This window comes from Spea bombifrons, chromosome 6, assembly GCF_027358695.1.
Source record: "Spea bombifrons isolate aSpeBom1 chromosome 6, aSpeBom1.2.pri, whole genome shotgun sequence".
NCBI lineage: Eukaryota > Metazoa > Chordata > Amphibia > Anura > Pelobatidae > Spea > Spea bombifrons.
Genome location: NC_071092.1, coordinates 7099958 through 7116392, shown reverse-complemented (window position 1 = coordinate 7116392; position 16435 = coordinate 7099958). Strand labels below are relative to the sequence as shown.

Below are 16435 nucleotides of genomic sequence, written 5' to 3'. Positions count from 1 at the left end.
AATTTTTCCAAAGAAGAAGAAACAAGCGGCAGAGGACATTACTGAATTACCGCCTAAAGGACTTTCCTCTCGAAGCGGGCCGCTGATGCTGATCAAACAGCCACTTTATGGAATCTTGAAAAGTTTGTGCAGGGAGGCAGAAGACCATCTTGCTGATTTACACAATTGTACTAATGAGGCGCAATTCTTCGCGGCCCCACTTGATAAAGGCTCCTTCGAGGGCTTGAAACGTTTGTCAATAAACCACTTGATTGCAGCGATGCTGGAGAGCTGTCATTACTTAGGCCATTTGATTCTTTGCAGCCCAATGTGCGAAAATGTAAATATAATTTGGACGATGTCAGACGGAAATGTTATGAATTGAAGGCTACTGATATTTAAGCTGGATACGAGGTTTCTAATAGCAATTCGTTTCAAGACAGCGTACCGATCATTCCTTAACCATGCGTTACAGAATATGTATTCATTTTTTCTCCGGTATTCTGCAAGTAATTACCGTAACATGAAAAATATAAAAGGTGTCATACCCAAAATATAACTGTGCAAATTCAAATTAATAAAGGTGCTGTTCCATCGTGCACCTCTCCCCCATCTCCTGGAGCAGTGGATGGGGAGAGCGGTAGATGGGGCCTATTTTATTACCCTCCACTGCACATGGGGTTAGGGACCGAGTTATTCTTCCATTATGGCAGTATTAGAAGTATATTTTTTATATTTTTTAAGGGTTTAATATTATTTCATAGAAGAGTTCATTGTTTCAGTCACCCACAAGCTGAAGCCTCGACTCCCAACATGTACCCCATATTTCCTTAAAGTATTAAGATCATTTGACAGGAATTGTTTTCCCATGATCCTCCAATAATTACAAGCTAGGAGTCCAACTATTAACCTAAGTAGGACGTTATTAGCAAACTATGGAAAGGCATAATTACAATATTGCATAGCGTAAGAATTACTCTTTAACTCCAATCTCTCCCTCTTATTCTCTTCTAATTAAAAATGCTTCCTTTTTGAACTAATCGATCCCCTTAACAGACTTTAGACTGAATAGCCACCATAGTTGTATTCTGTATTTCTATATTATCTGGAGGGACCTCCTGACTAATTAATATCCACAAGGAAAAGGACTTTGTTAGCTTATACAGGACTTCATTAGCATTGCCATAAAGAGTCAGCTCAGTGTGGTGCAGCAGGGAAAGTCACCTGAAATATCACACAATTGACGCCAATGTCTGCCTTCGGATAAAGGAAGTTTGAAACAATGTGGAACAAAATCTAGTTCTTTTCAGCACTGCACCGTATTAATGTATAAATACCCTAAAAAAAACGAACCGATTTTTCATTATATTAAACTAAATAAACCACTCATGCTGCTCAGAGGTTAAAATCCCTTAGAAAAACAGCAGGGATTTGCACCTTCAGCTATGATATTAATTTTTTTCTTTTCGGGCTTTTGGAAAAGAAAAAGGGAAAAAAAAAATTTCCTTTTCTGTGTGCGCGTGGGTGTTAAATATTCATTTTTCTCTAAATGCATTAAATAATAATAATTAATAGCTTCCCTGCAAAGATGTGGGAATATGTTATTGTCATTTCTTGTAATAATGTTTATTATTTAATATAACGTTTAATCTACCTCTTCTCTATGGTGGAAGAGCTATAATACTAGCAGAATGTTATTTAGAGGTCATTGTTACGTGCCCCCTTTAGAAACACTGTAGGACACGGAGTGAAAGACATGTCCTGAAGTTAACTGGTCAGAGGACATTGTTACTAGCCATGTACTTATCGCTAACAGAAACGGGAAAAAAATTATTTAATCGTATTCTAAAAATGGCCAAAACCAGCACTTTACAGTTCGAAAAAACCCATTGTGGCCAGTAAAGTGTGGTTTGATGTTTATGTCAACGCTCATGAGATGTTTTGGGAAGTAAATAGAGTAAAAAAAAGTCCTAGTACGTTGTGACATCACTGAGTGGGTATTCAACGTTATCCCATGTGTTCTCTGGAGGAGTTACCATGATATGTTTCATCCCATGTAAAAGAAAAATATATACGACAAAGACAGCTAGGCTACCAAGGCCTCACTCCATTTTGCTCTAAAACACTACCATCTTAACAATAGACATCTTGATCACATTGGTCATAATAATTATCTGGACAGTCCCAAGGGCTTATCGCATCTTAGGTTATCCATGTCACCGGTGCACCTCGCATGCACTTGTTTCTGATATAGGAGGGAACCTCATGGCAGTGATCCCTACAGGCTCAGCAGGTTAAAAGGTCACCAGGTATGGAAGGACCGGCCATGAATAAGAAAGCTTAGAGAGAACCCTTCTAAAATAAGGCGTCATCAAAGCCAATGAAAACCTACCTAAGTATCTGTTCCCCATCGTACAACCTGGGCCAGAACAGTAATATCAATTCTACTTTTCCTTTTTGTGTTTTTACAAGAAATTTTGCCAAAAACTCTACATAACGAGGGGTTTGATCGATAGCCAAGATGGCAATTTAATTAAAGAGGAATGTACTCTTTGAACTTGAAAATAGGAATGATAATAGTGACAGCAGTTTGTTAAAAACACCAAACAGGTAGGTTCCTTTATGAAAAGACATCAGAGAAGCTCTTCGTCTCGCTGGATATAAAAGCCTCAGATTCGCATTGTACACGGCAGTTTATATTGTCATTTTTGTCATGATTCCCACATGAAACTAAAAATATTCGGTGTTGTAAATATCACTCCTCCTGCTTCCAGGCAGCCCGCTCTGGCGTGGTGCAAACGCTTTCCTAAATTCCCTCTAGTGCTTCTTTGCAGACGCTAGGTGAGACAAAGCGTTCGTTGGATTGGCATGCCAAGTTTTTTTTCCCCCCGGTTTCCCTTCAACTCTCGTGTGTCAAAGAGACAATGGCCAAGAGACATTACCTTCCGACAGCTTTTCAGAGCTCGGTGTGAGATGAGCTGGCACTTACAGTCCAGTCTCTAATGTATAGGTGTCCTCTGTTGAGAAGGGAGAAGAAAAAAAAATAAAATAAAAAAAAATATATCTATATGTAATAAAAGGCATTTGCTATAGTCAGGGCCTGCCAAGCTAATTGGCAGTCTCAGCAGAGGGACCGTTAGAGAGCAGAATAAGGCGAGAGACTGCATTACCCTTTGTGACTGGGGCTGGCGGCTCCCCTGAATGCTGTTGTTTAGCAGGTAAGTGGAACGCTTGAGTCTTCAGCGCCGGCTGGCAGGTAGGACACAAAAGCCGTGATTATAGGAAACCAGACACCTAGGAATTGCAGGAAACAAACACTCACAGAGACCTGTCTTTAATAATAACAAGATCCCGATTTGCATGGCGTCTTTCAGTTTCCAAAGAGACCCCTTTCTCCCCCCCCCCAATCAAACTATTTATTCAGTGATTCCGTGTCCAGAATGGCGGAGACGCGGACAATATTTCCTTTATTGTTTGGAACGTCCACGGAAGTAGGAAAAAAATTATAACCTGAAAGAAATTACAGCTCGCAAATTACATGGTGTTCAGGCGGGGAATGAACCCACCCCATTCTTTGTGGATTATCGCATTGTTTTTCTTTGTTCGGATTGCCGGATTAATTTCATAAAAATGCTTTCATTCTGTTAATCTCATAAAAATGTAGTTTATTTTACTACGCAACGCAACGACAGAAGATAAGTCAGTAATTTATTCGCCTACCGAGGATCTTTCATTTCGCTCAACTTTAGGTCTTTCCAAAAAGTTCTAGCAATAGAGTTTGCTAGCTCAGCGGGAAGACAGTTCCTTGTATCTACTGGAATTTCTGTAAATGAGCTCTCGAGTTGCTAATCAGCAGAATACCCAGCAGATTCTGCACCTCACCAAAAGTTTATTGTTACAAATTATGATTTATTACTAATCCCTGCATACGGATAAACAGGACATGCTATGTGTTTTCTATGCCACATCTCTCGCTTGCTTATCCCTGTCTAGGATGGACGCTCCCACTTTGGGTCCCAAATTCCCCGTGTCCCTTTTTCCCCTTCTGATGCCCCTCTTTTCTAGGAGCTCAGAATGTTTGTCGGGTATTGCATCACACATAATTACATAGATTGCAATGTAAGAAAAAAAGAGATAAAATCATTGCTATTTAATTAATTGATATCATTGTGATATTCTTTCTTCTAATTTATTAAGCGCCATACAATTTAAACGAGGGGTAGTTAAGTATTTAACACAAATACAATTACAAATACAACAGGTGTTGAGGACTCTGTAAATGCCGAGCTCTTCCATGGTCCCATGCTTCTTGCCACTGATTGGCTGCCTGAAGCAGCCAATCCGTCGTAGGAAAGCACTCATTTAAATCACTCGGAGTGCTTTCTGCATGGAGGCTTTGCGGAGCCGGTGCTGAAGCTGACTGGTGGTGAGTATATCGGGTGCAAGGAAATAATTTGGCCGGACATATCTCCTGCATGGAAAATAGCTGGGGGTGGGGTAAGAGGGGCAAATGCGTATGGGGGGGATTCAGCAGAACCCCCACCATACATTTACAAAAGCTACGCAATGGAAATTTAAATGGACCTCTCAGCTACGACATGCATTAAAGTCCATATGATGTCTACAGTGTCCATTTAATGCGGGCACGGATCATGGCAGGAGTACACGGAAATACCACCAACAACTGATTCCATCAACGCGTGTAAAGTTTTCTCCTTTCTTTTACTCTGTTGCTCTTCTGATGGTAATTTTCTTTTAAACATCAACCCAATCATATTATTACAATCCCTGAACAATTCAAGTCACATTATTATCTTGTCTAGCAACTCATTTTTTTTCCCCCAGACACATCCTTAAAAGCCTCCGCCTTCTCAAATTTGATCTCCGGCATGTAAATCTAAAGCTCAAACCCACAAATTAAAATAAATTTAAAGCACACACCGCTGGTAGCAACGTTGCGATGAGCCTGGCTGAGTTATGAGTTGCTTCTCACAATATTCACACTGGCAGACATATTAAAGATGCCCCATAAAAATATTTTACACGCGTGCTCCTCTGAAGCTACAGCGAGACAAGGACGTGATTGGATTGAAAGATGTGTGGATGGGGTAATTTAGGACTGTTGTGATTGAGTAAAGCTTGCGGGGATGGAGCCGTAACCCTTTGAAGAACAGCAGATGCCCTGACCGGGTTTCCGCGCGGACCACCGAGGGTCCCTCTCGTACGGAGAGGGCCAACAATGTACAATTTATTAGACCACCGGAGCCACTTTGTAAAATACGAGGGCAGCAGGTGTCTCTCCGGAATCCTGCTGCATTCCTTGTCGGAGGCGTCTCTCAGAGAGATTTGTCGACTGCTCCTGCAAATGCCGGTCTTGCTTAACGAACACGGCATCTGTTATATATTAGAACGCCCCCTGGTGCTTTCTAAGAAGATTAATTGCATTCAACTCATTGTAGAAAGAACCGAGACATAAGGTAAGGAGATCCAGGTAATTCGGAGCGCTGTTAATAATGCCAGATCATCTTTGAGAGGTAGCCTGCAGTGTTTATAGGATTGCGTTCCTCCTGTGATGATGCGAAGCTGAATCACAATTGTTATGATAATAATTACTGTTTTGTTTAATGGATTTCCTCCCCGGTGACATCAATGCGTGATAGGCTGCCGTAGAGACGGGTGAACTTTCTCTACAGCCCACCCCATGAATACGTCTTCATATCCCTGGCATATGTACTGAAATATGGAATTGGAACATTGATGATGTCATTTTAATTAAGGAAAGGGTCAGGTATGGTTGGAGAACCAATCAAGGGATGGTGTACAGACGTGAGGCGAGGGTTAAATGGAAGCAAAGCCATAATGAGTAAAGATAAATTATGTTTAAATTTTGCTGATAAGGGCTGGTATAACAAATATTTATTCTTTATGTGACGGTGCATACTGCTGTGTAAATTAACATATATTCTTTGGCATAATATTAATTGACTTAATAAGAATTTTGTAACCGAATTAAAAAAAAAAAAATGTTATAAATTAGAACTATAAAATGACATTAAATCTGAACTTATAAAAGCTATTATTTAACACAAAGCAGAACTCGTGCTAAACGCTGTATTTTCTACACACACTGTGGAAAATACCTATAATTTTCACATGCATTTGTGACCAACGCAGTTTTAGGCGAAAAGCTTATTTTCATCCTGTTCAACTCGGATATAACCAATCATTTCCTGAGTGAGGGTGCTATATAATCATAAAGTCCAACTGAATTAAGAAAAAGACAAAACATTTTTCAAATAAAAAAATTTTTTCAATACGGTTTTTCCATTGGAGGAAAAAAGACACTTCTCAAGTATTTATATTCCAAAATGAAGTACTTGCTATTTTTAATAATCAAGGGTTAAAAAACTAGGAATTCAAGAAAATTGTGAACTGCCATACATAAAGGGGAGGCTGGCACCTTCAGGCTCGAGGAGTACGCACTTGACCCACACTAAAACACTAACAATTACTTAAACACACATACACTCACTCTAAAACTCACTCACCTCTACATACCTTGCTGGTAGCCTAAGCCAGACCCGTTTAATTTACCTTTCTTAACCAAGACTATCGCAGCTGACCTACGATGTAGATTTTATTGCGGCCTCTGCCATCAATCATCAGGTAAAAGCTCAACGAAGCTTCGCCTTTGTTGGTTATTTTGTTCCAGAACCGGGAGTCCTTCTGGGAGAACCCTGACAGGTAACCTATTTTAGATACCTTTAGGCAATGAAATACAAAGCAAAGAAACGAATGGGGTTTTTCTTCTGAATGTGCTTTCCCTTAGCAGCTGGCAACTCGTTTTAAGAACCTACTTCCAACTTTTGAATATTGTGTATGAGGGAGTAAGAGAAGACGTGGCTCTCGCTACACATTGGAAGAGCTGGTGTCTCTGGCAGTCATTTAGCTTGAGTAACCCCTGTGATCATAGAGATTCACTCTGCATGACAGAAGTAGACCATCTTTGGTGGAGCGTGTCATGTGAAGCCCCCATTGCCAGCGGTTGGGCCCTCTACAAGCGTCCGAAGGATCACACAGCAGCCCCAACAGACGACATCTCTGCCACTTCATTCAGGATACCCGTCACTGACGTAGGTGGGGTAACTTTGGTGGTGTGGAGGTAATTGCTCTTTGTTTTGTCAGCAGCGCTGAGTCACAGCGGTATGATAAGACCAAGAAGAGGAGGCGGAAGACAATCACAAAACTGACCCCTTTTTGAGCTTAACTGCCAATTCATTGTCAACCTTTCCCCATTCCTCCAATCAGGGAGGCTTGTACCCCCCCCCACCCCGTGGGACTGTAACTTTAAAGGTACAGACACCTGTCGTCAAAATTTATGAATGAGAAAAATAAAGTCCATATAAGTGACTGCCGTAATAGTCCCTGGATAATTGCGTTATTGCAAAGCTTGTGATAGCTGTTAATGGAGAAGCCATTACATAAAGAAGGATATTATATATTGATTATAGTTTGCCTTCAAGCCATGATGTCATATTTTACTATGAGAAATCCGTTTTTAATACCGGAACACTTCAATTCCGCCACCCACCTGTAACCTGGATATAAAAACAGACTGCTAGCTTATCAGCTTCACCAAGTACTGTACAATTTCAACATTTCTGCGTCGGATCCCCGGAGCTGAACACGGATCTGAGATTAACCTTGGGATATTTACATTTTTATGTGCTGTTAAAATGATTATAAAACCTACCACGGCCTGCGGGATGTATAAAACGCTACCATGTTGCGATTTTATATTTTTTTCTTCAACTTCAACTTTATATTAATCTGCAGAAAGTGGGGATTTGATGACAGTCATTTCAAGTTTCCAAAAAAAACAAAAAACAGGCAATATCGTAGCACCTAAACCAGGTAGACTCTCTAAAACTAAATTGCATCGTTTAGCTTCGAGGCTTCCGCTAATTATGCAAATACCAATAATATTTTAAAACCAAAGAAATGACAAGGTGGACTCTTTTTTTTTTTTTTTTTTTTTTTTTAGAGTTGTAACAATCGCGAGGAATTCTGAATAAAAGACCCAATAAATAAACAATAAAAAGGAAACATTTTAGCACGCTATTTGCTATGTTTCGGCGTTGGATTTTTATACTGATTTTGATAAATCACCGTAATTAGTATGATTATAAAGCGCTGCCTCTGTACGTTTTTAACGCGGTACACACTAGAAGATCGGCAAGCGTTCTTGTGTTTTTCCGCCGCTGCCGCGCTTAAATAAAAGAGCCATGCATCTTCCATGCAATTTGTCTCGGGTAATCCCATTGCGGGTATGGCAGAGAGTAATAAAGATATATGGGTCAAGGGAAGATATAGTGTTGAGAGCCGCACAATAACATTAAGAGGCAGAAAGTAAACCTCTCTAATTGACTTTGGCAAGGTTCACGAAGCACAAATGAGATCAGTCGTACCGACGAGAATAACCTATTCAGATAGAGCGCGCCATCCATGCTTAACGTCACAGAGACGGCACGCAACGCATCGCAGTCCACGAAGGGTTATGGGGCAAGAATCCAAGGAGGGCGAGAGGGACAGATCCATCACCAGATATCTCCAGAGGGAACCAGTAGCAGAAAAACCCACCCCGGTCATATATCTTATTAAAAGGTATGGGGTAGTTACGTAATCCCCTTGGAACCTCTGATGATTCTTAAACACGAGGACCAGGCAGATTGAGAGAAAATATCTATGAGAAAGAATAATATCCAGCGAATATGGAAAGAATAACGGTAATCTGGTATTCTTGCCAATTCTTGCTTTTGCTTTAAATTCTTCCATTGCGCTATAATTTTACATTTCACAGCATTATTTGTGGAATTGCTGTAAAAAAAACATTTCTTTCAAATTCAGCAAAGCTGCTGTGAGTTAGTACTTTGTTATCCATATGACAGGCGGGTGCGCTATGAGAGGTCAAAAATGTCTGACCCCCGTCGTAAGCGTACAAAGCGTATGCTTTTATAACATTTACAGTATAAAGAGGTGCGCAGAATACCTGGCAGAATGGGTGTCATGGAAACGTGCCGTTATAGCCCGTTAGGACTATATGGTGTTAAAAATTCCATGGTTACAATTATATGATGTCAGTCTCCAAGGACGTTTGAGCAGAACTCTTTAGTTACCAATAATCTCTGTTTTGGCCAAAGATTTTTAGCATTTCTTTACTCCGTATCATCTCTAAAGGGCCAATAGACCCGTTTAATGGTCAAATCTCACTCAGAACTGTCTCTTTCGCTCTATCTACAAGTGTCAAACACATGCTAGTCGTAGACCGGTAGTAGCTGTGCTTGGTGGTGATGTCTACCGAGGATAGCGACCCTTGAGCCCTGCCCTGCTTTACAGCAGATAGCTTGTAAGTTTTACCCATTTGGGTCAAACACACAAACTTCTGACTGGTTCACGTCGGATGGCGTACGTGCGAGAGCCGAGGGTGAAATGATCTGCCAACTCTCCAAGGCACAGTCTTGACGTTCTGACGCGAGGCTCTGCGTGCACCGGCAGCCCCGTACAATAAAACATATTATTGCTATCGCACACATTTGGGGAGCGGATTAGACGGGAATGCTCCCAAAGTGTGCTGGAGATGTTCTCCGTAAACGGATGTTACAGGCGTCATGATTAAAAGACATGCGGTGACCTTCTCGGTAAACAACAACTTGAAGGGGGAAAAAAAGCAAAGTGAATTCCCACGGGGGCTGGCGAGCAGCGCAGGCTCTAACAGAAGCTGACAATTTTCTCATCTCATTTTGTCTGAGCTTCTATAGGGAGCGTCGCTGGCAGCTGGTCTCACGCAAGACTTTAATCAGGAATACGGCTTCTCTGGACATGCTAATGGAAATGAAAGATTCTCTGTTTCAGGCTTCAGGCTCAATAAAAAAACAGGTTTTTAGTGCGTGTCAACAAGACCCATTCGAGACAGGTAACCCTTCGCTGCCGGGAAGGACTGCAAGCTTAAGACCTTATGATGTCAGAGGAGGAACCAACAATACTATAAGAATTACAACCGATTATAATGTAATAATCGGTACATCCACTTAATTCCTGGGTAACAGCAAGGGCCGGACTGGCCATCTGGCACGCTGGTCAGAAGCCCGGAGACACTTTGGCCGACAGTGCCCCATACTCGCTTACACTTACATCATTTGGCAGCCTTAAAGTACCAAGGCTGGATTGTCCAGTGGTAAGAATTACCCAGACACAGAGGGTTTTAGAAGCGCTAATGTCTTGCTAAAAAAGCTTTTAAAAAAAATGAGAATAATGTAATGGTGGCTCTGTGTCTGATTGGCTATTTGGTGTCAACCAATCAGGATAATTGTATAAATTGACATCACGGTCACTGACCAAAAATGGCACAGACGAGAAAAATTGAATGGTGGCTCTGTGTCTGATTGGCTACTTGGTGTCAACCAATCAGGATAAGGGTATGAATTGATGTCCTGGTCACTGACCAAAAATTGCACGGATGAGAATAATGTAATAGGCGTTCTGTGTCTGCAATGAAATGCTGACATTCTGCAGCAATAACAGTAAAAATGACCCGGGTACACGAGAAATACAGACATATTTGAAACAATTTAAATATGATCTTTCACAGGCGTCTATAAGCTTAATTAGCTCTTTAATGGATTTCAGCATTACGGTGGTAATTAATGATTCTGTGTTGTATGTATAACGGCTCGCATTATAATTCAAAGTCATAGTCTACACGTTTAATAACGACACGCGAGTGGCGATGTGTAAGAATGTAACACGTGAGTGATTAGCAATGCCCAGCTCTAACCTAACGGTCCGGTAACAAGACTCCTGCGCCTGCGTTCTGTGCTCTGGAACTCAACGGGTGAACAAGGATGTCACTTCTGTCCACTCCTAATGTTAATATTTCATAAAAATCACTCTTTACTGATGGAAAATCTGTCCCTCTACAAAATAAAAGCGATACTTCAGATTTAATTAGAATAACAAAAAGAAGGGTCACAACTGCAACGGAAACAGAATATATGTTATGTGTTTGCTGGATAGGGGTAAAAAGGTGTATATATATATATATATATATATATATATATATATATATATATACATATACACACACACACATATCCTAACCAATCACTTTTACTGAATCATTTTTTTTTTCCTTTAAGGAAAATGTTGGCATTTGAAGGTTTATGGTATATCACAGATATGTGCCACCCATACATGGCGGTGGCCCCCGTGACAATTACCTTTTGTGCTTCCCTCACACAGTTCCGATACTCCTTCGCCAGATCGCTGCAGTTGAGCAGCTCCTGCTGGTTTTCCTTGTAACATTTCAGGATGCCGGTCTGGATATCCATACACACCGGATCATAACTCCTCTTCCTAAATATAAAGATACAATACACAAATGAATGACACTTACACCAATATGGACTAACAAAATACATAATCAACAGCAAGCCATGAAAAATATATCCTATTCCTCTGTGAGTGTAAGCTCCCTGGCCAAGAACACAGGCGATGTTCCTTTTAAGGGGCAGAACATCTTTATAAAACAAAATATTTTGTTAAAGGTGAGATATACGTGTCCCAGCTCAACTTACAAATATCACTCTTTAATACATGAAACATCAAATATACCTTTCTTTCAAAAGCTTTCTGGGTAACCACGAAGCCCATACATGCCTGCATTAATCTAACTATACGCAACAGAACGATACAGTTCAGGTAATTTGTGATGTAATAAATGAAACGATTTTTCAATCAGATGTCCAAACTGTCCCAAAAGACAAAACAAAACTTTTGTAAAGCTTTTTACATTTAAATACTTATATATGGTGTTAAAGTAAGGGTTTTGTAGATAGTATCCTAAGCCCTTTACACTTCTATTAAATATGATTTATAGCCAAAAATCTTGAACTGTCTGCATACAAATTGTTAAATCGGAATGTATAATGTTGATAATTATTAGCCAGTTTATTACACGCCGGTGTTCCCCTGGGTATAATATTCAGGGTCTACCATAAGAAAAATGGCCGCCCCCATATGGGCCACATGTTCTTGACACCAACAGAAAATCCAGTACAGGCCATGAAAACAGAAAATGCATTTTTCAAACCTAATTAACCTCATCATGTATTTCATCATGTATGTATTGTAATTTTCTGTTGTCTGTTTGAATGCGTTTCGCTTTAACGTTACCTCGGATTGTCAGAGACGGAATCACACTGTAAATAAATCACGAGGCTCCTGCAGCTCTCTCTGCTGCAATACAGAAATACTCCGGGTTGCTCTTTTCACTCGTTCATCAATTTATCCACCAGGAATCTATGATAAGTGGGAATCTGTCACCTTTCCCAAACCTAACATTTCTACGCACTAAATAAACCCATATAACTGGGTTAACAGATAGACGTAAGAAACATTCTTGTATTAAAACCCACTTTATGGGAAAAGTGTTTAACTTCCTGTCCCCAGGATCTGCGGGAATATTTCTCCCCATTACGTTATCTTTCTGCTAATGTTAAGTTGCTGATTGTTGCTGATTGGTTCAGGCAGTCTTTGTATGGGAGGGATAAGGAGAAGGAAGATCATTTCAGAAGAGGAAACGGATTAGATAACGTTGGCCTCCAATTTAGGCTTCCAAGAGGTAAATAAGTCCCATATTTTCTACTAAATATCTCCTAAACCAGGGGCGTCCAACCTGCGGCCCTCCAGCTGCTGCAGGACTACATCTCCCATCCTCCTCAGCCAGCCCCTTAGCTGAAAGAGCATTATGGGAGATGTAGTCCTGCAGCAGCTGGAGGGCCGCAGGTTGGAAGCCCCTGTCCTAAACAACTACATAAATTGCCAAGCTTTAGGTTTTTTTCACCAATAAATTTAGTTATGCTAAAAAAAGCTGTGGCCCTTCCCTTCAAATGGCCATTTTTTTTTAAGAACAGAAAGATCATCGTAGAATAAAACAACAGAATCTCCAACGGTTTGTCATCTCCAGACTGGCACAGATGCCGACTATATTGTAGAACGATCTATTATGAGCTCGTCTGGCTGTAAGATGGTTACGCACCATGCAGAAAAGGTTAAAATGGAGCTCTTTGCCACCTGGTATCCAGAAATCCAGGGGAAATTCTATGGTAGAGAGCGCTGTAACCCGTCGCTGTCTCTGGCAATCACAGACATCGTGACATGCAAGAGGAGCAACGTCTGGGAGTGTATCCTCTTATAAATGAAATCTCATCAACAGATCCTTCCCGTAATATTACTGTCTGCATCAATCAGGTAATTTCGCCGTGGTGTGGAATGCTGCCTGTGATATGTTCTCCTTAGGAAGCGTGTCTGCGGCCGGGCGAATACGCGAGGAGGCAAGCTTTTTATTAGCGGAAGCAGAAAGCATGCTTGCAGTGAATTAGTCATTCATCTTAGTCACAGACAATCTTGGGATTCCTAAAAGATCTGTTATTAACTCATAAGCGGCTGTTGAGAAGGGGCCGGCAAGATCCTCAGCCAACAATACAAATCATCTAATGAGCTAAAGCCAGATGGACAACGCGCATGTTGTGTATATGGAAAGTCCGCCAGGAAAACAAGGATATATTGCAAAATATATGAGAAATAATTTTTCTGCAGATCTCAAGACCAGGAACAACGAAAGACTCTCTGAATTCTTTTCCACCGAGTTTGTTGTTTTTTCCAAAATCCTTAGATTTATATCTATTTTTCCTGTTGGTCTTATGTTGTTTTTTGACACTAAATAATGGTAAAAATAAACATTTTTTATACATAACGATTTACGATCTTTGCCCCGATTGGTTATTTATTTTATTTAGTAGTCCAATATTTTTATTTGTGAAATTATATCCTTGGAGTTATTGTTATTTTTTGGACAATAACGCTCCAAAGAATTCTATATCTGGGTCCTCACCCAGAAAACCTGATTGTTCCATTATAGCGCAAATATGTCAGCGACTCCTGCCTCTTTAAAAAAAAAAAAAAAAAAAAAAAAAAGTGTCATAGATTTTGCTACGTTTAGAATTAAAAGTGCTTTCCAACTACTTTGCTGAATTTACCACTTTTTATTGAATGCAGAATTCGAAACATAATTCCAAGAACTGTTGAATGTTAATCTTTTCTTAGAAGAACTAAGTAAACTTTCGCGCGCTTGTAATGGATTCTGGGTGCACTTAATCGTCATGTGACGCAAAAGCTTAGAAACTAAGAAAGCTTCTGTGATGTTGTCATGTGACGAAATAATTTAAAGGACATGATAAAATCAATTAAATAATGATCAGCTAAAAATCCAGGGAATAAAACTAACGTTTTGTCTTGTTTTGTTGAAGAGAACCTTTAATGCAAATGTGTGCAAGTGAAAAGTTGAACATTTACTAAAATAACGTTCCATAATGCAGTAATCAAAGGAACCGTATGTGGTAGATTTACCAGGAAACACGCAATCAATGCAGAGGTAATATATATAATTTTGGAAAGTCTCTATGTATAAACTTTGCTATTTTGCACCAAAGTTTTCTGTCTGTAGGATTATTCTTGTGAATCCAGATGTTGCGATTGATGCTCCTATTTTGGAACAAAACCCTCATCGGTAGATAAAAGTGCCACCCCACTCACGTTATGATGTCATTGCGTGGAAGTCTATGCCCCCTGAGGCTTAAGTACCACCGATGCACCTAATAAATCGCATGCATGTCATGCTACAGTCTAAAAAAGAATATTCTGAGAAATAGCTATTTTTTTCTGTAGAAAAACGTGATCATCTGTATTGCTGGAGGAAAAAATATTTCTATTACCAACCCTGCGAGAAACTGTTTCAAAACAATAAGGAGGACACAGAACCCTGTTACAACATGGCAAGGTTCTTGATACACAAATATGGAAATGGAAAGAATATCAGATTGAGACTTTTTTTCCGGCAAGTGTCAAACTTGAGCCCCTCGATACATTTGCCTCTAATTTCCTGCGGCTGCTATTTTCATTAGTGGATCGGTACAAGTGGTTCACAAGAGTCCTTGACTTTTATGATTCCGCCGAAGAGGATTCATAAAAAATTATAAACAGTATTTCTCAACCTTTTTCACAATCAAACAGTAAAAAGAAAGCAAATCTTAAAACATTAAAAAATAATGGAAGAAGTGGTGGGTTTTTTGTGCACCACAAATAGCCAACTGCGTCAAAGGAACCGTATGTGGCAGCTTGCATATTATTATGTACTGGTGATAAGCGTTCAGGGATCATGTCTCATTGGGCATTTACAGTTATGTCAACCCTAAGAAATGATTGTATTATTAAGGTCTTTAATCCTCGGAATATCTGAAATATTGTCAGTGTAGTTTCCATTACCAAAGTCATACAGTCAACTTTTTCAAAGATGGCCTCATAAAAGGTAACTACTTTGACGACGGACTCGTGATCATTTGATTTCAGTGTGACACTTGTGACACTTTGCTTGCGTATGACTTCTCTCTATGGACGAGCCCAGTTTTTTTATTGCGGTCAAATTTAGCAGTGAGTTACAGGAGGTTTGACAACTTGGCTCATGTAAGGTGAGGGGTCGGCCACAGAAGCAGTTACTCGCTTTGTGCCCGATTTCTGGCCAAAGGAACCTCTCTGGAAGCTAACATGGGTTTGATTAGCCCGTCTCAGTGCTCACGCAGCTTGTCCATATCACTTGGTGACCTCATAGACAAAAGTGATCCAGTACATACATATAAACCCCTATAGCACTATTTATTGGACTTGTAGCCACTATGTGGACTTTCACTCACCAGACTCAAGCATTCTTGTGTGGAACACAGAACATACACAATGTCTTTGGATGCAGCTCCATCATGTTTAACACCGTTAAACATGATGGAATGCGTTCTGTAGAATCTTGGATGAACTCATGTGAATGGCCCACCTTGTTTCACAAAGCAAGGTGTTGGAACACTTACATTCTGACTTAAAAGCTGGCCACGTTATCTTAAATCTACAAAGAAAAGAAAGCTTAGGAGTTTGCAAGCAGTTTGCAGAAGCTCTTCTAGAGCGGACGCTTCGAGTGAATACTGATCTGCTGGAAAGGCAGCCCGTGTCTGACCTCGAAGAAGCTTTCATACAACAGGAGGTGCTTTGTATCCTCGACAGAATACATTTATAATAATGATAATAATAATATTTCTTCCAGGGCGCCTTGGTTATTTTACTGTGTTAAAAATTAATTACCATTTCAGGATTTCTTTCACCGATCATTTCAAAGGTCATATTTTTTTTTGCCTTTATTAATTTAGTTCCATCGTTCTCAGTAATGTATTGCTGGAAGTACATACTCCACCTTGTGATGCATGGACCTTAACGTGACTTCATTTCAGCACACGTGGCAAATGCCTAGGGGATCCGACGGACCGGTAGCTTTGATGTTCTCATGCGCATTAGAAAC

At 40.2% G+C, this 16435-nt stretch overlaps 1 protein-coding gene across 3 annotated transcripts in view; it reads right to left on the bottom strand.

The window, feature by feature from the left end:
* The window catches only part of CHCHD6 (coiled-coil-helix-coiled-coil-helix domain containing 6), an 85640-nt gene that overhangs the window by 16163 nt on the left and 53042 nt on the right, over window positions 1-16435 (bottom strand). For all 3 annotated transcript variants that reach the window (XM_053469280.1, XM_053469277.1, XM_053469279.1), the window contains one exon: window positions 11256-11391. In XM_053469280.1, coding sequence (XP_053325255.1) covers window positions 11256-11391 — 136 coding nt within the window. The remainder of the gene's footprint in view (window positions 1-11255; window positions 11392-16435) is intronic.